At 32.1% G+C, this 26,517-nt stretch overlaps 2 protein-coding genes across 2 annotated transcripts; both read right to left on the reverse strand.

The window, feature by feature from the left end:
* Positions 1-16,296, reverse strand: Kal1 (Kallmann syndrome 1). The gene is made up of 9 exons (XM_068768823.1): positions 16,142-16,296; positions 11,884-12,070; positions 9,420-9,618; positions 3,679-3,863; positions 2,592-2,734; positions 1,762-1,903; positions 1,432-1,570; positions 1,247-1,322; positions 1-220 (listed from the first exon to the last, which is right to left on the reverse strand). Exons 1-9 carry the CDS (start codon positions 16,289-16,291, stop codon positions 53-55), a joined length of 1,389 nt encoding a protein of 462 aa, XP_068624924.1. The 5' UTR covers positions 16,292-16,296; the 3' UTR covers positions 1-52.
* A 5,375-nt stretch (positions 16,297-21,671) lies between these two features.
* Positions 21,672-25,210, reverse strand: LOC137925993 (uncharacterized). Its single transcript, XM_068769507.1, has 3 exons — positions 25,100-25,210; positions 22,685-22,865; positions 21,672-22,012 (listed from the first exon to the last, which is right to left on the reverse strand). Exons 1-3 carry the CDS (start codon positions 25,166-25,168, stop codon positions 21,831-21,833), a joined length of 432 nt encoding a protein of 143 aa, XP_068625608.1. The 5' UTR covers positions 25,169-25,210; the 3' UTR covers positions 21,672-21,830.
* Positions 25,211-26,517: the final 1,307 nt, after the last annotated feature.

Raw genomic sequence — 26,517 nt, forward strand, 5'->3', positions numbered from 1 at the left:
TTAACGGATAATTTTAATTTGATAACAAACGAAATAATTATTTTATGAATAACTACGGATTACATCGTATTATGGTGCTGTTTACTTTCCTCTTGAAATATTCGCAATCGGGAACACTAATAACAATATCGGAATCATCTATTTTTGAATTTCGCGTCTTATTCACCCTCACCAAGTAGCTGCAGTTATAATCTAGTTCATATATTTCAAATGTTGTTTCCTGCAAGAAAAAGTATTACACATTTATTCGTACAGTAAGAACGATTGTAGTTACAACCTTGTAACAATTGAGTGGATAAAAGGTTATATCGGCTCTCCGGCAACGATGCTGCAAATCAGCTGGCCAGAGAGGCTTTAGTATGGTCGTTAACGGCCCGGAGCTCTACTACCAATAGGTAAGGCCAGGTCTCGGAGCCTATCGTAGCGTACTAGGAGTTAAAACGGAAATCAATAGACGAGCCATGAGGACTGCTAACAAGCAAAAAAGGTTATGGCTGCCATATGCTGCCGGCTCTCTAGTACCCTGCTTCGGCAGTCGAGGTACCGACTGCGTCTGGTGGTCTGGTGGTATTTTTAACAAACACCTGTTTGCTTTAGGTGTTACAGTTACAGCTCTATGTGTAGGGTATGCCTGGAAGAGGACGAGATTGCTGCTCACGTACTACTTCGGTGTACGGTAACAGGACCCTGCAGAGATAACCATTTCGGATCTCCGCGGTGCCTTTCTACAATCGCCAGCGACATTAGATGGTTTGCTGGGATTTTTCTAGGAGTTGGATTGGCGGTGCCACTTGATTGTGGAAACCAGCCTGCACATACTAGACAAGAGAGTAGAAATGAATGAGTTCATATTTTTCGTAGTCTAACATAAATTGCTACAATCAGTGCACGCATATTGTTAAAGTAAAAATCATGATATTACCAAAACATTCCAGATCAAGTATCTAATATAAGTAATATCAAACTACAAATTATATATATAAATTACGACTGCTTGCTCATTAAAGTAATAAAAACGTAGTTTATAGATCAAGCGCCACTAGCGCTGTGTTGCTTTCCAAGTTTTTATGTTTATAAAAAATTACATATAACACTATCCAAATATAAAGTACGAATGTAAAGAACTCGTAGAACTAATTATTTGCTTTGTGAATGTTAAATTCATTTGAAGCGTAATTATGTATTGAAGCAATAAAATTTGAACTGCAAGAGTTAAGCTTTTAATTTATGTATTAATAATACTAACCTCAGTAATTGCCAATAAATCTTTAGTTGGTTTATGTGGTCTTTGGCATTTTATTGTCTTCCAATGAACAAAGAATCTGTAAGGATATTTTTTTAACTTTATTATGTACGTGTAAAAATAAACAAGTTAATTGTAAGTAAGTAAATATATTTTATATATATTATATCATTATTTTTTTATGTCACCTTTTTGATTTGTCGTTTTTAATAAGAATTGGTTCCCAGGAGATTTTAGCTTTTAACTTATGATCAACCCAAACAATTTTATTTAATTTGAGGTTTTTAATTTTTACGTCTTTTCGTCGTAGAGGTTCTGGTGGCTGTTCTGTAACGAGTGTTGTAAAATAGTTTAAATTTAGAAAACTTGAATAAGGAATTAAAATAATTTAATATGATTATTAAGGATGTATGTGACAGTTAATCTTCAGTGTTCTATTATATTGGTTTCTTGAATTTTATTTTTGTTACGAATTGTGTTTTGTTTTAATGCCATTAAAATTATGTTCATTTATTTACCTTCTCTTATATTTGTCGTGTTATAGAAAATGGCAGCTTTTTCACTGCGAAGTTTTCCAAGACCATATTGACTTATAGTTTGTACTTGGAGAAAGTACATTGAATTCGGTTGAAGATCTTTTATTTCCACGTACGTTTGCTCCTGTAATAACAAGATGAGTTGATAAGTGCGTAGATTTCATACTCGAAAGCATTTTATTGTTTTCAAGGGATTCGAATCTTAACCCCATGTCGGGTCCAGTGCCGACGAGCGTTTGTGTTATATATGTTACATATATGGAAACTCGTGTCGTAAGATGCTGGATACAGTCCGTTTCTTACTATACCTATTAGAAATCTGTGGAGAGTCCTATGTTCACCAATGGCCGTCCTGCAGCTAAAATGACAATGACGTAATACAAAAATCTGGAATTATCCTGAAGGAGCATGCTGAACTCTTAACTATGTTTTCCTTCTTCGTTTGTGAGTAGTCATCAGTAGGTAATATCACGAGCCCGCAATTTACAAATGTATGTTGACCTCTGCGATGACATTCAACAAAATTTAACAAAAAGTATTATTTTTTTTATTGATTTGGTGTAGAACATTGAAACAGTCCAATAAGATTCTTTAAAATTTGATTAGTTAGGAAGAAAAGACTGGTCGATAAAGGGAAACGCTAATGCATGGCAAGGAGGCATTAAACCTCCTATGTGGATCGTTAGTTCCAAGCACCGTTCTTGGCTTCTTTCCAATGAATTATAGAATGATGAGAAGTTATGTCTATGTTATAACTGGCAATATTTAATGTTATATTAAAACAATGCTAGTTTTATTACTGAGCTTTTCACCTTAGGTACAGTTTGATGATTGACAAGAACCGAATCTAATTCTCTTCCCAGTCCACGAACTCTTCTACTCCAGAACACTTTGTATCTCATAATCGGTAAATCAGATTTTGGCTCCTTCCATTCTAATTTTAATGTGACATTTCCTGAAATATTTGACACTTGGTAATAAGAAAGTACGGTAAAGTTGAATTTTGATATTTCGTTTTTCTTATTACTAAAATAAATTATTAATTTTTATTTAAGTAATACAATAAGTATACGTAACATTAGATAGAAAAACAGAGCTATGATTACATTTAAAAAAAAGTAATGGACAGGCTTATTAGTCGAGAAAATTTTTTACACGCAGCTATAGTTAAAAAACAGAAAAAGGACAAGTAGATGGTAATTGAAGTGTAAATTGCACGATATAGTTTGAGATATTAATTATATAAAATATTCGAAAGATCAAATAAATCAGATAAAATTCATGGTAGCTCGAAGAATTGCTCGTTTGAAGTGTCAATAGGTGAGGTACATCGCTCGTGTACCCGATGGTCGTCGAGGTTGAACGGTAGACGGGGCATCGGTAGGCCCACTGCAAGGTAAACTAAGGATATAACGAAGGTCGCGGGAGGTTGCAGGATGCTGGCAGCATTAGAATGGTCCTAGTTGCAATCTTTGAAGGAGGCCTTGCAGTTAGTGTCTATTGGCTGACACGAAATAATGAATATACTCAATAAGACTAATAAATTTATGTATGTCATCCGAAATATACATTCATTTATAAGTATCAATTGTAAATACATTAAATTACGACATTACATAAATACAACAATGAATTAAAATATCAATTCAACTTAAATGTAGTTTGCACTTACCTGAGAGAAAGAATAATAAAACTTAATTAGTAAATTTGTAATTAAGAACGTACTTCAAATTTTTTAACGAAAAAGACTTTGTAAAAAACCAAATCTTTCTATTGTACGGATTTCGCTTGCATTTGTTATCAAAAATTAGAAAATCAGGAATCAGATTCTCTAATGAACGAGTTCCCATTATTATAATTATATATATGATGATAGATAAAATAAATTTGAAAGCTTACCGTTATCAGAAGCTATTGGTTGAACCTTTAATTTTTTAGGAGCTGGTGGTGGTCGAGGACCTTTACGAGGAGTGAACGGTGCACTCGGATCAGAAAAACCTCGAGTACCAGAAGAACTCACGGCTGCAACTCTGAACCGGTACCATCGCCCAGGTTTCAGATGATTTCGCAAGGAAACTTTGGTCCTGTTCGAAATTACACATGAATTAGTTAAAACATGCAAGGATCGTTCTTGTTTCTTTAAAATATGAGCTATTAAGTAGAGTTAGCGTTATAACTGTTAAGACATAGAAGACAGAATACAAAAACAAAGTTAACCATAATTAATATAGCTATCGTTCTTTTCGCTAGAATATTGGTAAACAAATACACGGTATACGCTATCTAGAACTGCATACAGAAATGTATTGATAATATTACAAAGATAAATTATACATATAAAACTTAGTACATTTTATTATTACGATAAAACTATTTAAATCATTAGATTGTTTTGTTAGATCATCATAATCATCATAATTTCAACCGCAGGACTAATATTCCTGGAAAAAGGCTTCGCGGTAAAATTTCCAATAAGACCGGTATAATAGAGACAGACGTATAATTTCCGGATTCTTACTTTGTATACTTTGGAATAACAGGATTACATCTGGGAATCGTTTTCGTTTATTTTTCGTTGTCGTATCGCACATATTCAAGTATAATTATTTATAATTATATCTATTTACTTTATTAAAGATAAACAGTAACAAAAGGTAGTAAGAAAGCACAAACTTAGAAATATAAAATTAGTTACAATTGTTACCTTATAACTATCTCACTAAGGAAATTTAATGATTTAAAGTCAAACAATATTAAAACAAAGAAAAACATTACTAAACAGGGATCAAAGATCTAGCGCATTCTGCAGATCACACCACAATAATTACAAGTCACAGAAAGCCGTCACGTTCCAATGAGGTTTCAAAAATTTCGAACGAAATTATCTTTTATAAGATACGAGGAAGCACGAAATATAATATATATATGTGTGTGTATATAAATATATATTTATAAATATACATATATATATATATATATACACATACATATATAAATTTATATATAGTCGTATGTATATATTTATATAAATGTATATACCGTTAATGGAATTCCAGTTAAAAAAGAGTCTCAAAGTATTGCCAAGTAATAAAAAAAGGAACTGTGTTCAATATCAGTCATAGTGCGGGTCTTACATACTGTTTAATCAATGATGTAATATTCGGCATCATCATTTGTCGACAAAGTATTTTCTCGGAAATGTTAGTACATTCAGAACAACATCAGATCGTTACTAGTCATTGGCCTTATTTTTTGTAGCGTGCTAATATTATTCTGGTAGTTGTACAAACATCAATTGCAATAGTTATAACAAACAATAGAAAACATAGTTAGTCATTGATTAATCACAAAAAATCACATTATAGAAATTGATAAACATATGCAAAGATTAAAAATCTCAATTAAAAATTTAGATGACAAATAGAGAACAAAAGTTTCGATCAACGAAGATATCATAATAGCTTTTAATTACGGAGTAATTATTTGTAACAGCTTTGTAATGTTTTCATTGCCAGAAAATAAGCATCATTTCACAGAGGGACAGTACGAGATTCTATAACGTAAGTATAGATTTAAAGTAATTATTGTTTTCATAAATAGCTACCAAAATAGCCTTCCTTCTTGGAGTCTTTAGTTGTGGTGATTACATTCATCACTGGGTATCACATACATCACTGGGTAACCTTGAAGTAAATTTAAGTTACTATGGTATTATGAGGGTAACGAAGTATTAGTGTGTATTAATATTTTAAAAATTTATAGTTTTAATATTTAAAAATGTTCGCAATCCTTTGTCTTGTCGCAAATCTATTAATGCCAAAATTATTAAAAAAAAAAATCAAACCAGTTCGATTTGATTAGAGCGTGGAAAGCGCTTCGCGTAAACCTCGTTTAACCTAGCTCGAAGGCGCCCTCGCGTTCTTTGGCTTAGGCCATGCATCTGCTATCACATGCATAGTAGAAAGGACGCCGAGCACGCCATGGAGTGAAATGGATCAAGAGTTCCCGAGAGGGCAAGACCTCTAGTTAGTTGTTCCATATTGCTTAACATGACGCAAGTGACTACCAAAATCTTCATATCCTGTCTACTGTATCAATATGTAAACAAATCGATAAAAACCGCTAGGAAATCACACAAATATTTGTAAAGAACCTCATAATGTGGGTTCTCCCGCCATAAAGTGGTCATAATTTAAATAATAAGGAGTTATATCTACAATTTGTTATTTACTTAAACTATTTTGCTAAACAAATATACACATGGCATGTCACATACATGTCCTTAAAACACAATCTGTAACGAGCTATGCTTCTTCATATGTTTTAAAGTATTTAAAAATTAATATAATGTTTTATAACTTTAATGAAAATATATTCTTTACACATAACTATTTATATTTATCATGTATTTAAAAATTATTAAAGTTTCACGAATTGTTGTTAAATAATTTTTTAATAGTATATTTTTGTCTTAATAATATAACATGCTTTAATGCAAGGGGGATAAATTGATCTACTTTTAAACAAAGACGAAATAAAATTCATATTTTTATTCATGTAAAGGTCAAAATGGTACGTACTTTTTAACGTCCGTGTACACAGATGTTATAAAAGTGTCTGTTATAAATCAAGATTTTTAATCGGCTTTAATTAGAGCTGCAGGATATTGTTATTGATTGTTATCAAAAATAAATAACTATCCAACAATACTTTGCTTAATAACACCAGGTGTTTGATCTCGGCCAAGTCCGGGTTTCATTTATCCGAGACGCAATATGCCGGATCTTAACTAAACCGGAACTCTAATATTTGTTATTCAAATTAATGAATGGTAAGATATCAAACCCATATAATTATAAGCTGTTAATTATTACAAATTTGCAAATCGTGGAAATCCTCTGCAACGGTTTTAAAGTTCATAATCATGTATAATTATATAAAACATGACCTGTAATTTTAGCTTTGCTGAGGCACGTGAGCTCGACAGAGAAACTAGAGATCGTAATCCTCCTATACCTTGCATCGTGTTACTTAACTCTGAGGATCATGACCACTTCTGACTCCTTTTGACTTCCACTTATCACCGCAAAAGCGGACAGATACATGGGTCTGGTCATATCCTAATCACGCTAGATACCACGGTAGCCGAAACAGTGTACATCGCCGAAGACCAAATGCGAATTGATGGCTAGATCAAAATGTGAGTTTAATATAAGAATATTTGAGAATGATAGGAGAAACAAAAAAAAATGTGATAAATATTTAGATGCATAATTTTGTGAATTTTTATATACATAATAGAGCCATTGTATTATGTATATAAAAATTATGATTTTATTTTTATAATAATGCAATAATTTTGGTTTATTTTTAAAGCTTCAAAATTAAGTTATTAGCTATTTATAATATTGTTTATTACGTTACATTCGTCTATTATTTAAACGTGTTTTTAAATGAATGCTGTTTCACACCTGTACTTGGTGAGTGAACTAGTTTCTCCACAATATACATGTTCAATCATGTTTAGTCTAATCGACGATGAGTCATTATGGATAGGATAATATTTTCAGTTTAGGCACTTAATTAAATGTAAACAAGATAAAAATGTCAAACCTGATAAATTACAATCTAAATTTCCAGGTCTCAGAAACCTTTAGAAAAGTTAACGGAGAATAGTATAATTGGTCGGGGAAAAAAGCATCGTCGCGTTTTATATGAATATTTTAGACATATTTTATACATGGCGGCTGCGTAACCTTCCAGTAAAACACTTTAAATTTTTTCAGAGTGGTTTCAAATATTTGTGGTCTAGCATTATCACGATGAACCTACTACAGTACCTACACAGTTTTCTCTCCACTTCTTGATTAAATCTTATCAATTGTAGAAGAGATTCGAGTTGATGGTCTGTTTCGCGCTAAAAACTCTTTATAAAGCACTGTTTATAGATAAGAATGGCACTACATTCCAATCCCACCATACACGAATCACCACCTCATTGCAAATTAACTCAAATTTTGCCATTGTGAAGTCTATGTAGAAGACAGATCACTATTTTCTACATCGACTTTTATCGCACGTTCGTATCATACCTGCCACTGCCACTTAATCACGAGTTATTGATCTCCTCAAGCGGTCCGATCTCCTTAAGTTTTAGTAAAGAAGCACAAATTAGCCCACGGTTCTCTTAGTAAGCTCGTGTGGTATATTGAATTTTTTTTATTACCAGCTTTTTTTTTAAATTGAGCAACAGTTTTATAGTTAGTTTTGGAATTCATCCGAAATATCATATCTACCGATAAACCGATCCTGATCCACTTTTTAAAAATGGCGACAATTTTATCTGTAACTTGAAGACTAAAAATTCCCGGTTTGAAAACGCTTTTTTAATAAAATTTTAGAATGTCAAATTTTTTCAGACATAAGGAAAAACAAATGAAAAATCGCTTGAACAAAATGTTACAATTTTTTTTTAAATGAAACCTTTTTAATGTCACGTAACCTGTCATAAAAAGAACAGCCAACGACATTTCTTTATAATTTTAAACATACTATTTACGGAAATACTTTTTTATTTTCCCCAACATAATACAATATATAATTAAATATCATAATAGTACATCAGAGAATACAGGTCGGCAACTGTTTTTATATTTCACCGATCAAACAGACATCATGACGGATGCTAAGTCTATGTACATTTTCAAGAATTTCATTCAGTTTTTTTTTTCCTCTACTTATTTAATTTCTCTACAAATTTGTTTTCATTTTAATGGTTTGGTATTGAGTACGAGCTAGTCCAGCAGGTTGCTTTCTTTTCATCACCAAAAAAAAAAATTATTTGTCTTTCTTTCATATCTTTCCTTCTCTTATACCTAAATCTGAACTTAAAGGCAGAATCAGCCTCCAGGTATTTTTTGTATTATAATTTTATTCCAAAAACACTACAACATTAAAAAGTAGTATCAAGTTTAATTTTTAGATCTTGTCGACATCTAGTTATATACCTAAACATATAAAGTTATAGCATGGAAAAAATCCCGCGATGAGAATGGAACCAAGAGACAAGTAACCTTACTTGTTTATGCAAGTGAAAATACAAATGGAGGTGTACTTCATGTGGGATGGTAGACTCTAAAGTTGCATTTATTAATTCACCTAATAATAACTCATTGAAATCGCCTCCACAATAAGTACTTATTTATATGAACCATACCAAATAACCATATGTAAATTTAACTAAATATATTAAGTTATATTTATATACCATCATAGTTAGTAGAAGTCATTAGTATGTTCACATTATTGTTTCAATTCAACTTATTTTCTCTTTCTCATTTTGATTTTCGTTTTCTTCATCAATTTATCTCTGTACCTCTCAAACCATTACCTGGTAAGAAATGCTCTCAGCGTTATGTTCGCCGCTCTACATATATTTATGAGAAGTATGTATTTAAATAAATAGTAAATCATAAAAGAATTTGCTTTTGTAAAACAGTTTGTAGAACAAAGCACTGTCTAACAGACATATTTTTTATAAATTTACTATTAATAATTGTAAATAAGGGTTAAAAATATAACTACTTGCATAACAAAAATTATAATATAATAATTTAAGAAATATTTGATCGTGGACTAACTTATTAGTACGCATTAGAAGATTCCAGTCACCAAGTCCGGCTTCCTCGTATTTCGGTCCCAGATGATGTTGTTCTTCTAAGAGGTAGAGAACTCTACCCGGCACTGTGCGAGCTGAGTCGCCGACGCCGTCCGTCCACCGGATTAGTACTGAGCGACGCTTCTCTTTTATTTCTTCCAGAGTTGGTAATGCCGGGAGTCCTGTATTTTACAGAGAAATAAATCTTATTTATACTCTATGTCTGTTTGTAAAACAAAATATTATTTTTTATTAATTCCGCTTCAAATATCCAATCTGTGAGGAGAAGAACGAAAGGAACTGACATAATCCATCTAGATTGGCAAGATGAACTGGCAGACATCAGGTCACTTAGTGCACAGAAAAATTGCCACTGTGGTTAAGGCCACAGGGTTACGGAGAGCAACGTGGACAGACGACCTCCGACGAGGTTTAGCAGGCCTACCAACCGGCCTTATGAGAAATCTACTAAGGAGGCCAGAAGAAGAATCAAATGAGGATGCTAACGATGAATGATTTATTATAATTTTTCCTATTGTTTTAATATATTAATACTTTAAGACGAAATTGTGTTACATTTATAATGTTCAAGGAATATCTTTAAATATTATTAACATCCCTTTTGAAACTGTAGCTGAAGGATATGAAATAAAATTAATGATTATACGAAAATGATACCGATTTTTATTTTTAAATTAATTGTCGACCGTTATAATACTAACAAAAAATGGATGTTTTTTGTGGCATTACACAAATTTAATAATAATTGTAAAACTAAGCCGTTAAAATCTTTAGTTAGAGCGAAATTTATTGTGTTAGAAAATCGGTATAATGTTTTAAACTTTTTATGTTCTACACACAAGACTCAAGAGAGGATACAGAGATGTAATCCATCACGCGGACCTAATGCTGATTGGTAGATGTCACATATTTGGGATTTTTGGTCCTGGGAATACCGGTTTTCTTAAGATATTTTGTCTTCGTCTTTTGTGAGTGGCCATGTTATATTTACGTAAAGAATACACCTGCCGGGAATAGAATACGCGACTTACGATTAATAGTCGCAGTGAATCATACAAGAACGCTACAACTTTTCATAATGAAATTTCATATGATATTTTTTTTATTTACTAACTCAACGAGCTAAATTCAAAACACTGTTTGACTTTAAACGTGAATAAATTGATAATTATTAAAGTCGCTTCTTTGAGTCTCAGTGAAGAGTTGCCTTTCCAAAAGATAACAATTATAGGCAATCTGCCTTTTGTCGCAGTTTTTGTGGACACTTTATCCCAGGTTTCTTTTGGTTCACAGCTTGGAATAAAATCGCAAGAAAAAAACCATTAATTCTTAAAAATATTTAACATTTTATGTAATTGCATTTTTAAGTTAGAATACCAAAAATGAATTGACCAAAATCTTTCTAATCTTATCGTTTTAAAACAATAAGTTAAACAATAGTCTTAGAGCTTGAAATTTTTAAAATAAATTTTATTCCAGAATGAACATTATTGATTAAAATTTTTTAAACATTTGTTAAAAATATTATTCCTTTTTATTTTGAATTTGTTTAGTGATTTAATATGTGTAGCTATTACACTTCTATATGACAATGGGAGGACATGCGACTGAAATTACGTCTCGTATATAACTGTACTGTGTGCTAAACAGTTTTGTAACAGAATATCCTACACTAAACAAAACGTACCGACGTACTTACATGGGTTGATGACACTAACAGAAATGAAAGTGGTCAAGATATATGTTTTACAATAGTATAGAAAAGTGAAGAAGGAGAGTAACGAAAATGGTATTTTTATTTTAATTGACGGAAGGATGAGTTGAATATGACTGCAAATCCTAATCGATAAAGGTTCACTAAGGGCAAGCAATAATAGTAATGTTGCAGAAAGAGGCTGCAGAGAAAAAGAGAGAAATAGTGATTAAAACTTCTTATACGGAACAAACAAACATCCACGTCTCCGATGTTGGAGATTTTAACATGCTCTCTTCCAACCACCCCAAATAAAGTCTTGAGATTCGTCATGATTTGCAGCACACACATCCTGTCCTAACGGTGGTGCGCGAGCTAATTCTGCATGAAAATTCTGTTGAAACTACTATAGCATGCGTAAGCGCTCCCTTAGTATTAACAAACGTGGTCAAATATAATATGGGGTTTAGCGTATTAATCTAGAATAACGCTATTGATTCCCCAGCAACTGAAGAGTATCCAAAATGTCTGTCCACCTAGGACTGACTTACGTTGAGACATAGACCCCATTCAACTACTATAAAGATGGTTAGACTAAGTAAGTTAAATATTTTGCTATTTTAAATTATATATACCATCGGTGACAGAAAAGTCATCTTGAAAAATATGATAAGATTTTTAATGTGATTATAAGAAATATTGATATGATTATAAAAAACATAGTGTTACTAACCAGGTAGTGTTAGTAAGTCGTGGGGTTGACTGCAGGTGGTGCTGCAGCCATGTCGACAGCAGCGCTGGGTTCCGTCACATTGCGAGTCCATATTGCAGGCTTCTATACAAGCTGCCATCCAACGGGGATGTTCCGAGTTCGGACAAGTCCCCGGCTTCGTCTCTTGTAACCGACATGTTGATCGACACTGGCAACAAAACAAGTCTCATTAAATATATAAATTATTGTATTGAATTTTGCAAAAAAACTGGTCATTCAACATGATGTTTGTGAAATTAGATTATTTGGCTCGGAAAGCGAATTCCGTCACATCTTTCGTTTCCATAAAATTATATTATATGCTACATGTTTATTTACTTAATACATTCATTTTTATGCGCTTTGTCTTTCCTTTCGTGGTAAAAGGTTTTGTATGTCTGTTAATGTAATATTCATCATCACATTACTGGCCATATGCTGCCCGAGTCCAGCAATTTCCCGTGATTTTAACTACGTCATTGATCCGCCTAGAAAGGTCCACATCCACCTGCTCGTGGTCGCCATTCAGGAACCTACGTTGTATAAACGATGTACTTCACTCACTGTCACTTCAGACGAACTATTCTATGTCCCCAAGATGGGGCAGAGGGCTTCCACAGTACGTTGCCATCCCGTGCGGTCTTAAACCTCGCGCTTTACTTCGCTCCACGTCATTTCAATCGCCCTCACTTCTGCAGTAATCGTCCGCCACCAGGATTTCTTTGGGCGGCCACATCTTCGCTTTCCTTGAGGATTCCATTCTAGGGCTTGCCTCGGTATCTGATCAGGGTCCCTTCGGAACGTGTGGCCTATCCAGCACCACTTGCCGCGTTTGATCTGCTGGTCGATCAGCATCACACCACAGCGTTTCCAGAGCTCTACGTTGGAGACTTTCTCAGGCCTGTATATGCCGAGAAAACGTCGAAGACAGTTGTTAACGAAGACTTGGAGCCGACGCGTGATATCTTTGGCAATCTTTCACGTCTGGCATTCATATAGGAACACGGTTTTCACACTACTTAACTCTCTCATGCAGCTTCCGTGATTACCATAAAGAAAGGAGCCGTGCGAAGGTTGACTTTCCCTTGGAGATTCTCGAAGTGATATCCCCTTTGGCCCCTCCTGATTCCGATACTACGCTACCAAGGTAAGAGAATGAGTGGACTCTCTCCACTCCCTCTGTGCCAATAAGCAACGGCAAAGAACCTGTTGCTCATTTCTTGGGTCTTCCGAATGTTAATTTTAAGTCCCGTCGCCAAAGCCAAAGTATCTTAGTTATAAAATATAAATATTCTTTATACAAATTTATTTACATTAGACAGAGCATAATAAAAATTTCATCTAACAACTGTGTTAAAGTTAAAAGCAATATTTTTGTAGCAATATCATTAGGTATAAAACATATGTTAGATATTACGAGTTGGTTAGCGTTTATATTAAAAATTATTTAATATATTAAACATATTTAACATCACTAATAGCATTATATTCAAATCTTGCATCTGTAATGAGTATGTGAATATTGTTGTTTCAGCCCACAGACGCCCACTGCAAGGCATAGAATTCCTCCAAAGATATCTATGGGGGATATAGGGTTGGCGATTCCAGTGTGGCATTATGGTATTCTGCGGACGCTGCTACCCATCCTCTGGAAACCTATTAGTGAGCAATGGTAACCCTATAGAATCAATCAAAGGCAATCCTAAAGAACAATGTAAGGTTGTATTCCGGCTATCGAACCCGCAACCTATGATCGCAAGTCTGTTATCTATCGCTGGGCTTGCACTGGTCTGCGTGCATATATTTAATAACAAACCTAAGTAAATGGTGCAGTTTATTTTATCATATAACATAAATGACATAAATAACATAGTTCATATTTTTTATTTAATTTTTTTTTGTAAAAATGCCGCAAAAAAATTATAAAACATATTTTATCTACTCATGTACGAGGAATAATTATTGTGGCATAAAATAAACTTCTTCATACTATCATATTTTAAGATAGATGGTAGAGTACAGTATATTACTGGGAAAGTAAATATTCGTTTCAACAAGAAAACAAAAGGAAACAGACAACAGTCTTTTTAATTTAATTAAAATGTTAAAATTCAAATATTAATCCTTTTCACGGTATGCATATATATACGGGCTTAGTAGCCAGACTATCGGAAATTAGCATAATCCTAGATGCAGAAGATAATTAAGTTTCATAATCTAATGTGTATATATAAATGTATAACAATAATCAGTCTCTGAACGGGCGTTAAGGACTCCTATACTATGCATTTTTCTACGAAATCGAATAAGAAGATTTGTAGATGAACAAAAGTAACCGATCTAGATCAACAAATTGGTAAGTTAAAGTAGCAATGGGTCACATAACGCGCAGAACAGATAGCTGCCAGGGTCCTGGAGCCGAAGCCATGGACCGGAGGATGTAGTATAAGTCCACCTGTAAAATGGACAGATGAACTTGTTAAGTTATCGGAAGATGCTGGTTGATGATGGAGGATATGCCGATGGAGTTAATCCGCTTCCAACCGGTCCTATTGGAAATCTGTGGGGATGCCAATGTCCAGTACCGAACGTCCGATTGCTGAAATGATGATTATGGTGATAGGTGTATTAGACATATTTATTTGTTATTAAATTACAAATTATTTTTATGTTACCCATTTGATTATTTATTTTTATAGTGCGATTTGATTTTTATTATTGTCGTAAATTTGTGAAAATATGTTTTTGTCTACATTTCTGTATGTTTTCTGTACCTTAATTGAATAAAATTCAATATCTCACACCGTACATTCCATTGTAGGTATGGTTCTATTTTGAACAACTCTTTGTTTACTATCATAAAATCTAGACAAAGAATCATTCATACGCATCCGTTACTTCGGTTTCATTTTACTAACTTGATTAGCATTTGTGTATGAATTGTCAAGTAAAGGTTTCTTACAGTATATCATGACCTTTTTGCAGTTTTGTTGGTACTTCTGGGTTGAAGTTTTTTTACTTGTTTCTTTTAATTTAACTGCTCTTAAATATAACGTATGCTTATTAGTAAAACTGGATTATACATAATCATATGTTTATACTATTAGCATTCCTGTTTAATGATTAATAAATATTCCTTTTATACGTTAATAAGTAGAATGAGTTGTTAGTAAGGTCTTTTGCGATTTCGTAAAATAATTTTGATTTATTTAAGTCTGTATTTCATTAAGCTAATAAGCTTAATAAAAATTAAGCAATAACTACAAGGCATAAATAAAAATATTTAATTTTGATGTAAAAGTACAATCTTGATTTATGAATGTATTAAGTAATGTATTAAGAAGTTCATTTTAAAAACGTGGATTTCCCGTTCCAGCACTTATGAGTCAGTTCGATTGAGTGCTCTACAATTAATCGTCATGTAAAAATATTTAGAATCTATTATTTAGAATTTGTGCTAGCAAAACTTAGTGGCCCGGCGCATTCAATATATTTGTGTGTGTGTGTAAATAAGTTTTGCGGTCAGTATTGTAAAGCAAGTGAAGTTAATAGCGAATAGTCAAACGCGCCAAGTTCATAGCGATCTGTCAATTGCGCAAAGTTTCAATTGGTTATTTTATTAAACTTATTTAAATATACACAGTTTTTAAATTTGCTGAATACAAGTAGAGGAAGAACGATTATCTTAGAGATCTTTGGGTGGAAACTTTAACCTGTTGTGTGCTTCTACCAGCTGAGATGAGCAATTTTTTTCCAAAAAAACCGTTTGTACTTTATTACCAAATTTACAAATAAGGGTAAATTTAATTGGTGAAGTAGTTACCAAATTATGGAGCAACCAACAAGTACAGAGATTTATTTATATACTCCTATATATATTAAAATGCAGTGGTAGCCCAGCGATAGAGGACAGAGACTTGTGATCTTAGGTTGCGGATTCGATTTCCGTGATCAAATGTCGTCTTTTGTATAATTAAGATACTGTACATTAATTATATAGGATTACCACTGCTCACAAACAAGTTCCCAAAAGATGGGTTGCAGCGTTTTCTTCGTACCATAAAACCACACTGCGATCATCAAATTATCTGCCAAGCTTGACGATTATGTTATGCACTTATTTATATCTTTGGTCTTTGGAAGTATTCTTTGTATTAGATCGAATAAACAGTAAAGTACACGTTCTTGTTTAGATACAGATATAACCTCAACATTAAACATTTTATAAAGAGTTATTTACCTGAGCCTTATCTTCTTTGCTGGCATCGAAACATACTAAATCACATCTAGTTTTCGATAGAGGATCGGACTGCAATCGTGAATATCTTCGGACTTTAGACAAAATCATTGGAGTAAAAAATAATAAAATTAGAACTATATTAGATTGCATGATGACCGTCGTGAAATTTTTTTGAAATTTAAAATAATTATTTATTAACTTTTTCTTATACTCTGAAACAAAAATTGTTATAAAGAATTGTAACTATTGACAACTTTAATAAATGTTTGTGTTGTAATTATTTGCAGTAAAGCTATCATCGCTAGAAGTTTATTGATTATAAATTCCTTTTCCTAAGGTTTATAGATTTGTATTTTAGGTCATTGCGTGAAGTCTATTATTATCCATTCAATGATCAAAAAAATTCAATGATTTTGGAACTAATCATCGATGATGTCCGTAAATAAAATAATTTTTAGGAAGTGAAACGACTCAAAACACTCATATCTGTTTCTTGAAGTGTTGAGAATCAATAGTTCTTATGTTTTTTTAATAAATCACAGTGTGTTGATATTTCAGTATTTTCAACTTACGTATTTTATATAAAAATGAAGTTTTATTATTTATTTTTCACTTTGTGTAATTAGAGTTAAAACATCAAATCAAAGCAGTCACTTTGAAACTTATTATAATCAAAGTCAGTTTCAACCGAAAGTCTCATTTTGAAATCGAACGTGTGTCATTGACCCCGTAGCTTTGACAGGAAATAAACAAAAACTTGACGGGTCGTGGGACGTGCGCGTCGTTTAAAATGCGCGGTAACACTGACATGCCTGTACGCATCGTTAGCGATTCGTGCCTCAGCTTCATTAATACACACTAGTAATGCTTTCCTGTCTGTGCGTCGTCGACGGAAGGTTGCTTTTCCCCGGACGGTTTCCTAATTAAAAAATGAACGTTGTCTTCCTGTTTCACCAGGAGCGTGTTGCTTTTTTGATTGTTGGTGCTACCACCTGCGCTGCGATTGTATTATTGTACATTGCGGCATAAATATTGTAATCGATAAAGGAGAAAGTCAAAGAAAACATTTTCTTCATTACGTTCAATACTTTATTTTAAAACCACATGCAAACGAATATCTGCAACGTACAAAAGGTGTAACATATATATAATAACATTATCATATAAAGTTTGAAAATTTTCTAATGTTCGTAGTATAATTATTTCGTCACTATAGTTCACCTTACTATGCGTTGAGAGCATATAGTCTTTTTATAGAGAAGTATACATAGCATATATTACTTTGATTTAATTTTTATTATTACCATCATCGTCATTTTAGCTATAGGATTTCAATAGCTGTTCATAGGCCACCTCTATAGATTTCCCAAAAGGACCGGTTCCAGCGTCTTCTAACGACCCTGACATGGTCGTACTCGTATGTCCATCTTATGGTTTTTAATACAGGTCCACAGCGGCACAGTGGGTTCATTGCCACTTCAACTTTCCAATCACCTGGGCTGTGACAGATACTTTCTTAGTAAAATAAAAATGAGGCGTATTTAAGGCAATTTTTTAAAAAGATTTATTACATTGGTATTTGTATACCTGGTGCATGTTTTGCAAATCTGTAAAATTATAATTATTGCAGATTCCGTGTTCGCGAGTTCAACGAATCTGTGAAAGCCGACTAGCTGCAATTACAACTGCTGCCATGAGAAACGAAGCGTTTGTAACAATGTATTGATCACAAATTATAATCACTTCTTATTTTCTTCTGTTATCGTTACTTACGCAGACGGACTCAAATACAAGTAGCGTATTATTTTTTCTTATTTAATATTATAACTATTATGATTCAAAATCAAAATTCAAAATTCCTTTATTCAACTTAGGATGGATATCATTGATGTCAAGTTCTACCACCTGCTCTGAAATAAACTCCGAGTGTATACTTTAATCAAGCAATTTGAAATTACAAGTTTAATTAACTTAGAAATATGGGAGCGAACTCACCATTCTCCAGGTGTGCTTATATTCTGTGAAAGCGTTTATAGTTTAATAACATGTAGCAAGTAACCCATCTTAGTCAGTTTTTTTTTTAAATTCAGCAAGAGCTTTCTACACATCTTGGATTTTACGTGTTTCATTTCCTATAGAAATATTTAATAACTGACTAACTAACTCTTTGATTCCTATATGTAAAAATTAAGTCTTACGAGTATCATAAATATCATTACAAAAAGTTACTTTCCATATTGTTAAAATAACATTTTTATTGTACTTAACATTTATTACTGTGTATTATAAAACAGATTCTAAATTCAAAACTAATATATTGTTTATTTTTAATTAAACCAGTATTTATAGCCAGACTCAGTACACCTACCTCTATCTGTCGTAAACGAAATTCACGCACTTTTGAAACGGCTGATTACACGATTAGAAATTTATAATAAGCTAAATAAACACTAAAATTACATTTTGATATGTAGAGATAAATAAACGTAACGCACAACTGAGAATTATTTTGTATTGATGATGTCTCGCTGAACACAAGAAAGGCCTGTTTATCAAATGTATCAAAATGTTTTTTTTTTTAAGTCGCTATAATATTTGAATTATACACGAGATATTTTTTCTTTTTCTATAATGTAGTCTTATCATTAACGTGGTATAGATTTCAATGATAATTTAAATACATTTACATATTGGTGAGTCTCATCAATCGTCTACACTCATCCAATACCACAATATGAGCAGATTGCATTCTACGCGCAGTGCAAGTGGAGAACTAATTAAGCTCTTGAAGGGCATCCGGCGCATGCGCAGAGAAGCAATCAACCGGTCGTTGAATCCTCGGCCTCTTTGTCAGCTATACATCTTAACTGTTTTGTTATTCTTAATTATCTCTTTTTATTTATGATGAACCGTAGCTAACGAGGTGAAGTTTCATTGTTATTCCACGAAACGCTTAGTGAGTAAATTTAATATCTCTTTTTTGTTACCAAGTACGTTGTGTTAATGAATGAATACTCGTACAACTGTGAAATTTTTGAAAATTAAATAGAATTAATTTTCGCAATATTTAAGATCGACTCGAAGTACTAAGATGAGAATTTTTATTTTAACTCTAGAAAATCAAAATGTATTCGTTAAATTATTTATGAAATATTGTTACAAATTATTGATTTTCTGTTGTCATTTCATAGAGCATGAAATCTATTCATTGATAATAATAAATATGTATATATTAGTGAAAAAATAAAATCATCGAAAGTCATATATATTTGAAGAAACAAGAAATATCGCTTTCATATCCAGTATAATTGGTTATAGGTGCAAAATCTTAAAAAGCGTGAAACTATAGCTCATTAGCCGTCAAATAAACGATGGCACACCGAATGATACACCTGTAATGATAATATAGTAATAAAACCGTTTATAAAATTCGGATTTATACCACCAGAAGTTATTGACCTGCCGCATTGAAATAGAAAAACAAATTAACTTAACATGTTTCAAAGTGATCACAGAGTGATTTCAGAGGAATTGTAAATGAGTGCAATAGCTTTAAAACTTTTTGCTGACAACTGTACACATTAACATACACCCTATAACCGCTATATATAACCAAACACTCTGTGTACACGTACAAATCACAGGCCAGAAAGATCATGATAGAAGATAAAAAAAAATTATCGAACTATTTATTGAAGAACATCAGTTTGGTTAAACTACTATATTTTTGGTTTCATTTAAGGGTTTTTTCTCCCTTTTTATTTTAGCTTAAAATAGAGACATTGTTAAAGACGTGAAATTTGTGAGAATTGATACGTGTAAAATGGAAATTTTATATTTTTAATTGAGAGAAATTAACTCGAGTCTTACGCTCACAAGACAAACCGTAAATATCTGAATAACGTTGCCTCTAAAATTGATAAACTTTTATTCTTATACTAGATAGATAGCTAGATAATTTAGTATCTTTAAATGTAGCGTTTTCTTTTTAGATAGCTTTACATAGCAATTGAATTAAAGAGTTGTAGTTCATTATCATAAATATTAATTACTTCAGTGTTTCTTATTTCGTTTTTTTTTTATTTCTTTTATGCCTATTTTTCCCGTTTCGTTTTAGATTTTTAGAGATTGTTTTTCTTACCAAAATCAAATAATATATGTGAAAAATTTAATATCTTTTAAAGACAAAATAAAGTTTTTGTGCCAATAGTTTCTCATTTTATTACTTGTTTAACAAACGTGAAATTACCCGTTAACTAGCCGGAACTAAAATTTCTATTGCATTGCAATTTAGCTGGAGTGTTTACACAGTGCGTTAGTAACTTGAGATTTTCGTCATGGTTTGTGGAAGGTGAACAGGTTAGAACATGCACCGGCAAAAGTGAATCAAGTTATACGAGACTTACACATCACATACAATTTTTGCAAAAAAATGGTTGAAGATTTAAATCTATTATTGCTGTTATCATTTATGTGTATGTTGACCTAGAAAAGGCTTTTGTTTACTTTGACCTTTTCTTAACATAAAAACATCACTCATTAATAATAGTTATACTTAGCATTAACTAATAGATCATCGTTTCAGCCCATAAACGCCCACTGCAAAGCAGTCTTCCCCAAAAATATCTATAGGAGGATATTATAAAATATTATAGTGGTACCGTGGTACGCAAAGGAGGCTGCTGCTCTCTGAAATCTAGTTTATAAGCAGTGGCAATCCTATATAATTAATGAAAAGTGTAAATTATATATTATTATATGACTCCGTGGAATAGACACCACATCTATCTATCTCAAGTCTCAGTTCTCTATATGAATCTTTTTCTGTATGACCTACTGTTTTACATAAAAAATTTAGTCCCCATTTAACTGATTCTGATCTTAACCGATTCTATTTATCTTTTGTTTTAAGTTTCCTAATATGATAAAATTATTAAAGAAAAAAATAAAACAGTTACGTAAAAATTAAAAACGTCTGAACATAAAATAACTATTATAATTTTTCGTATTTGAAAGATCGCCATGTGCTTTTAGCATTTGATAGTTACAAATTTATAATGTCGTTTAACAGCTGTATTTGTTAATATTTATGGTTCAACAACGTTCACGAAATTAATTTATTAATTCCTTTAGGTCACTCTTCAAAAATAAATAAACTAAGACGTCTTCAACGACAACGTTTATCCAGCTTCAAGTTTAATGAGACTTTTAGGGAATTATATGTTCAGCCATAATAAACAAGAGTGACAGTTAATTCATCACAGCCTTGCTTTATATTATAAGTTTATTTTCATACAGATTTTTGGTGAATTTAGATTGACTTATTCGTGTACACTACAATAAAAGCTCTATGGTTTTGGAATAAATCTTTTATAATTAACATGGTTCGAATTGATTATTTTCGAGTCTGATAGTATATACAATGCCTCACGGATTAATATATCTATAAATTAATCACTACTTTAAATTTTATTATGTTTTAAATTTATTAAAATTTCGAGTATATTTAACTTAGACATGAATTTAATAAAATAATTTTTATTATATGGCATGGTATAAGCTAATGAAATTCAACGTTTTTTTTTTTTAATTAATTACATTTAAATACATCGTAGATAAATGTTTTCGAAGGTTCAGTCATCAAACCTTGCAAGATATTTTATCTTTAATGGCTTTGGAACATGTGAATCTATTTTTTAGCGGTGGTCGATGCGACGGTGGTGCCACCAGTTCCCGCTGTAGTAGCAGCGGGTGTGGTAGCGGCGAGTGGCGGTAGCGCTGTGCTGGGGAATCGCGAAGCCCATGGTGATAGGTTCATGAACCAAGAACCATTTCTGTTTGAGACAGTCACACCCATGCCGGTATTGGGAGCTGGAAATAAAAAAATGTTTTTTTAATTGAAGTTGCCTATAAACTTATCGATCGATTCATGAAAAGGGAACTCCGTAAATGAACGAAAGTAACTGATAAAGCCCAGCGTATTGACAAGTTGAAGTAGCAGTGGTCTGGGCCACGGACCTGCAAGAACAGCGAAGGGCGTCGAATCATTTGTTTTTAATAATGGCTCCCGCTATTGGGAATCGGCCACTTTGGGTTTTATTTTTTTTAATTTTTTCCTTTTTTCATTTTTATGCTCTTCTCTCATTCCTCTTAAGATCTATCTTTCCTCTTCTTTCATTCTATAATATAATTTAATTCTTTTCATACTAATATCCGTTCATTCATCGCCTCACTTCCTTCGCCTTGTACCTCAAATATCAAAGAATTATCACACTTGTATATATTTTTATACTATTTTACATTTTTATCCTTCTTATAATATGCTGTTTATTACAATTGATCACGTCCAATTATGAGGTGAACCTTATTAAAGTCTCCGGAAGACGCTTGATTGGTATCAAGTGTCCTGTGACACTTTCAGCCGGTTTTATTGAAAATCTATGAGGGAGGTACATGTACTTAAGAATGCCGTCATTCTATGTCGTGGGTAGACGTCGAACGCTGTGAAATAATTAAATTCAACTTCTAATTTATTGTACTTACGAATTTCGAAGTTAAGAGGTGGTAAGTTATTAATTGGTCTCCTGGTCGAAGGTCGCCTTGTGGGACAGCCTCCACAGACATCGAAAAAGTCGTAATCTTCTGTACTAGTGCTTGTACTTGACGTGCTTACGTTATCGTCATCGTCGCAAAAGAGATCACACCAAATAAATCCACCAAATGGCTAAAAAGTATACTGCATTTAATAACATAAAGAGCAATAACTTTAATGGCGGCACAATTTTCTGTAAGCGGCGCAACAATTATTCTTTCTCGACCACCTTTCCTTTAGGGGCAGGTGTTTGAGGTTTAAATTATAAATTATTCAAACCAGGCCTATAAATAGATGATACAAATTTGAAATTATTTTTATTGTGGCCTCTCAATACAATAGTCTTGTGATCAGATTTACAAGACCATCGCTCTTTATTACCTACATCTGTTAATCATCCTTATAAGAAAAAAAAAAACTAGTTTCTAAACAAGTAGTAAATTCATTAGATAATGAGAAATAGGGTCGTAATCAACACAAAAGCAGTATCAATTTTTTTATATTATTTGTACTTTTACAAGCTACTACATCACAAGCTACAACTACTTTAAATTGGATCACAATAACATTTGCATCTTAAAGTGGTCATTTGTGTTACACGTAATTACAAATGTGCCAGAAGGAAGAGTTGTTTATTATATTATATATTTTGTCCTTAAAATTAAAATAAAACTTTTGAAAGGTTTCAAACACGTCTCTGTAATACTCGTGTAAGTAATGCAACCAACACACTGTTTTTTTTTGAACTCCTTCACAAACACCTATAATACAGTTGCTATAGTGTATCATTCCAAAGCTTTTACACTGTAGTATAAAATGTTACAATATACTTTAAATTTGTTGACTTATTAATTTATTATATAATAATTCAGGATTTACACGGACACTTACAGCAAAGAGTACACGATTGCGCACAAATAAAAAATACATTTTATGCGCATAAAAACTCACTTTGGTATTATTTTAAATGATATCTTATTTAAATATTCGCTCACCACTTTTCTCACCCACAAAAGCATTTAAATACATTCTTCTTATCACATTGATGTTATCGATACAAAAGTTTTTTTTCCATAACTAGCTAAATTTTTTTTTAATTCATTTAAAGTAAATCTGCTATTGAATAGTTGATCTCTACTAATAATGCACAGAGCAACAACAGAAGGGGTCCGAATGTCTTAGATTAGGTCTGTTCGGACAAACAGATCTTGGCTTTCGTAAATATTTATTCAAGAGGCCTCAGTGATTCCAGTACGAATTTAGCTAGATTTAATTAAAATTATCATAGAGAATAAGGGTAATAGAAAGATAAGTTATTTCTGTTAGTAAATAAAGTGTTTTTTTTACCATGCTTTTATTTTTTTACCTTTATACTAAAATGTATTTTGTCATTTAGGATTGTGATATACTTGTATCGACAGATAGTGAAATAAACCTAGGTTAGTATGAAGATAGTTTCATCACTTACATTAATCAAACAATGATTATAATATATTTGTGTTACGAAAATTGGAAAACATTCAAGAATTCGGTCTGACTTAATCTGATTTAAACTGTAAAAAATCAGACCAGTCAAGTGACTTGATAACAGTTGTTATATTCGCACATGGTACCAAAAAGCTTATGTTTGACCTAATTATGTATCTTTTTAAAGGTAAAAAAGGTTAGTGTACTTATACAATAGCAATTTTCTAATACGCGATATGTTTCATTCGGCTTGAACCTACTATTTAACAGCACTGGATTAGACACAGATATAGTTATTGAATAGTAATCGATTTGACTAGCATTAAATAACACCAAACAACGTTACAACTTCTTTATGCAGCTTATTTAAGTTAATTGATAAAACAAATCCTATAAAAATTAAAAATACAACCTAAACTAGTGAGGAGCTGAAAATACATTCACAAAGAATTTATAATTTGGTCATACCCTGTAATCGAAAATTTATGAAAAGATTGAAATAACTGTAATCGTCTGTGCCTAGATCTTTTTCTAACATTGCTTACCAATCCAAAACGTTATTCGACGTAATTCACTTAACAAAGCTGTGCCAAGTGTAGAATGTTTTGCTAAGCAGTAGGTTTTATTTTTAATATCATTTACATCAAAACTAAAAATTAGTTTCATGATTTACGAAATAAACCTTCTGTTTGACAAAATATGATTGAAAAAAATTTGAATGAAATAGTTAACTATGTAGTAATTTCTAAACTATTTCCATACTACAGCAAAAGGTTAAATGATTTTTATTAGTTTTACCTTAAATTTCGATAGATGTTTATCTAGATTTAAGGATAAATAGTATAGTCGGTTCTTAGGAAATTTTTAGACAGATATGGATTGTCAATTTAACTACAAACCTTGCCTATCGCTAAGTGAAAATTCACTAAAATCACCAGCGAGTACAAGCACGTCCTCACTACACTCATGTTTGTTGTTTGTAATATGAAAACTATTCCGACAGTTCCTTTCGTACTTATAACGAAGGCTTTACGCAATTCGTACGACTTACCAATATATGCCTTGTCAAAGATTATTAACTTAGTAACTTATGTGTATTAGTAATCCTTTGAATTTAATATTCACGTATTTATAACCAACCGTAAAATAAAGCAAATTATAAGTACCCCGTTAAAATAAGTGAATTATAATCGATATTACAATAATATTAAAATTTTTCTAGCCCACAGGTAAATTAGTAATCATATCATGCAAGTTTACTTATAATTAAAAAAGTTTTTATTAAACGACCCATAGTTCTATTAGTTAATCACATAATTTAAACATACTTCAACACAATCTAAAATCGTCAATAATTTGCAAAAGGTCAATCGGAGCAAAAAAAAAGTAAATTTTCTGCCAGATCGAATCAAGAATGCCGTGATTAGTAGACCAAACAGTATCACTGACATTGTCCCGCGAATTGGTAAGTCGATGTGCCAGAGGGGAGTTAACATATCGCGCATAAAGCCGCTGGAGCCTTAAGATTCTCAAGCGGAGGCAATGGTCCGCCCACGAGGAGGACATACGATCTTGTTTAGGTCTTCGAAAGATGTTAGATACAGGCCGCTTCTTTCCAGTCCTGTAGGAAATCTTCGGAAGAGGCCAATGTTCAGCCGTAGACGGCTTACGGCTGAAATGATGCTGATTATATTCTTTCAATATAAATCTTAAACATTATAATATTCTATAAATTTGTTTTGACAATATTTCAGAAAGTTTTTCACAATTAATTTATATTAACTATAAAAAAACGATGCAATTTATTTTGTTTATTTTTATTTATCTCTGTATTCAAAATCTCTATGTTGATAATTTAGGTCATAAATAAGTAAAATAAAAATGCCTCAATTGGAAGCGTACATTAATTTATACAAGACCCTCCAGTTTATAAATTTATTTTATAAAAGAGCATACATTTTTTTAACAAATACTAATAATAATTTTGAATATAATATTGTACTACAGGTGAATCGCAGTCGCAGTCTTTTTTGGTATTAGCACTATGTGATAAAAACTAAGGCATTAGAGAGCAAACAGGAAATAGCGAATAATTTAACAGACATTTGAAAAGAAAGTGCGTAATAAATAACTACTATATGGCATAAAACAAAATAATTATGTAACACAAAACAAAATTTAAAGGAACAATCTAAAACCGAAACCTAATTTTAAAAATTAAAAGCTATACAAATTTAAGATATGTCGTTGATTTGAATCAAGCTATGGATTGTATGAGATAAACAAAAAACTTCGCCTAAGCAATCACCATGCAATG

Source organism: Battus philenor, unplaced genomic scaffold, assembly GCF_028537555.1.
Source record: "Battus philenor isolate CCGP_79_NKW_IND1 unplaced genomic scaffold, ilBatPhil1.0.hap1 SCAF_10, whole genome shotgun sequence".
Taxonomy (NCBI): domain Eukaryota; kingdom Metazoa; phylum Arthropoda; class Insecta; order Lepidoptera; family Papilionidae; genus Battus; species Battus philenor.

Coding starts and splice junctions, on each gene's coding strand:
- LOC137925993 (XM_068769507.1), bottom strand. CDS start 25,168: ATGAGTGTAGTGAGGACGTGCTTGTACTCGCTGGTGATTTTAGTGAAT. Junction 22,866..25,099: donor TTCACTTAGCGATAGGCAAG/GTTTGTAGTTAA, acceptor TATACTTTTTAG/CCATTTGGTGGATTTATTTG. Junction 22,013..22,684: donor ACCTCTTAACTTCGAAATTC/GTAAGTACAATA, acceptor TTTTATTTCCAG/CTCCCAATACCGGCATGGGT.
- Kal1 (XM_068768823.1), bottom strand. CDS start 16,291: ATGCAATCTAATATAGTTCTAATTTTATTATTTTTTACTCCAATGATT. Junction 1,571..1,761: donor CACGACAAATATAAGAGAAG/GTAAATAAATGA, acceptor CACTCGTTACAG/AACAGCCACCAGAACCTCTA. Junction 1,323..1,431: donor AAAAACGACAAATCAAAAAG/GTGACATAAAAA, acceptor ATATCCTTACAG/ATTCTTTGTTCATTGGAAGA.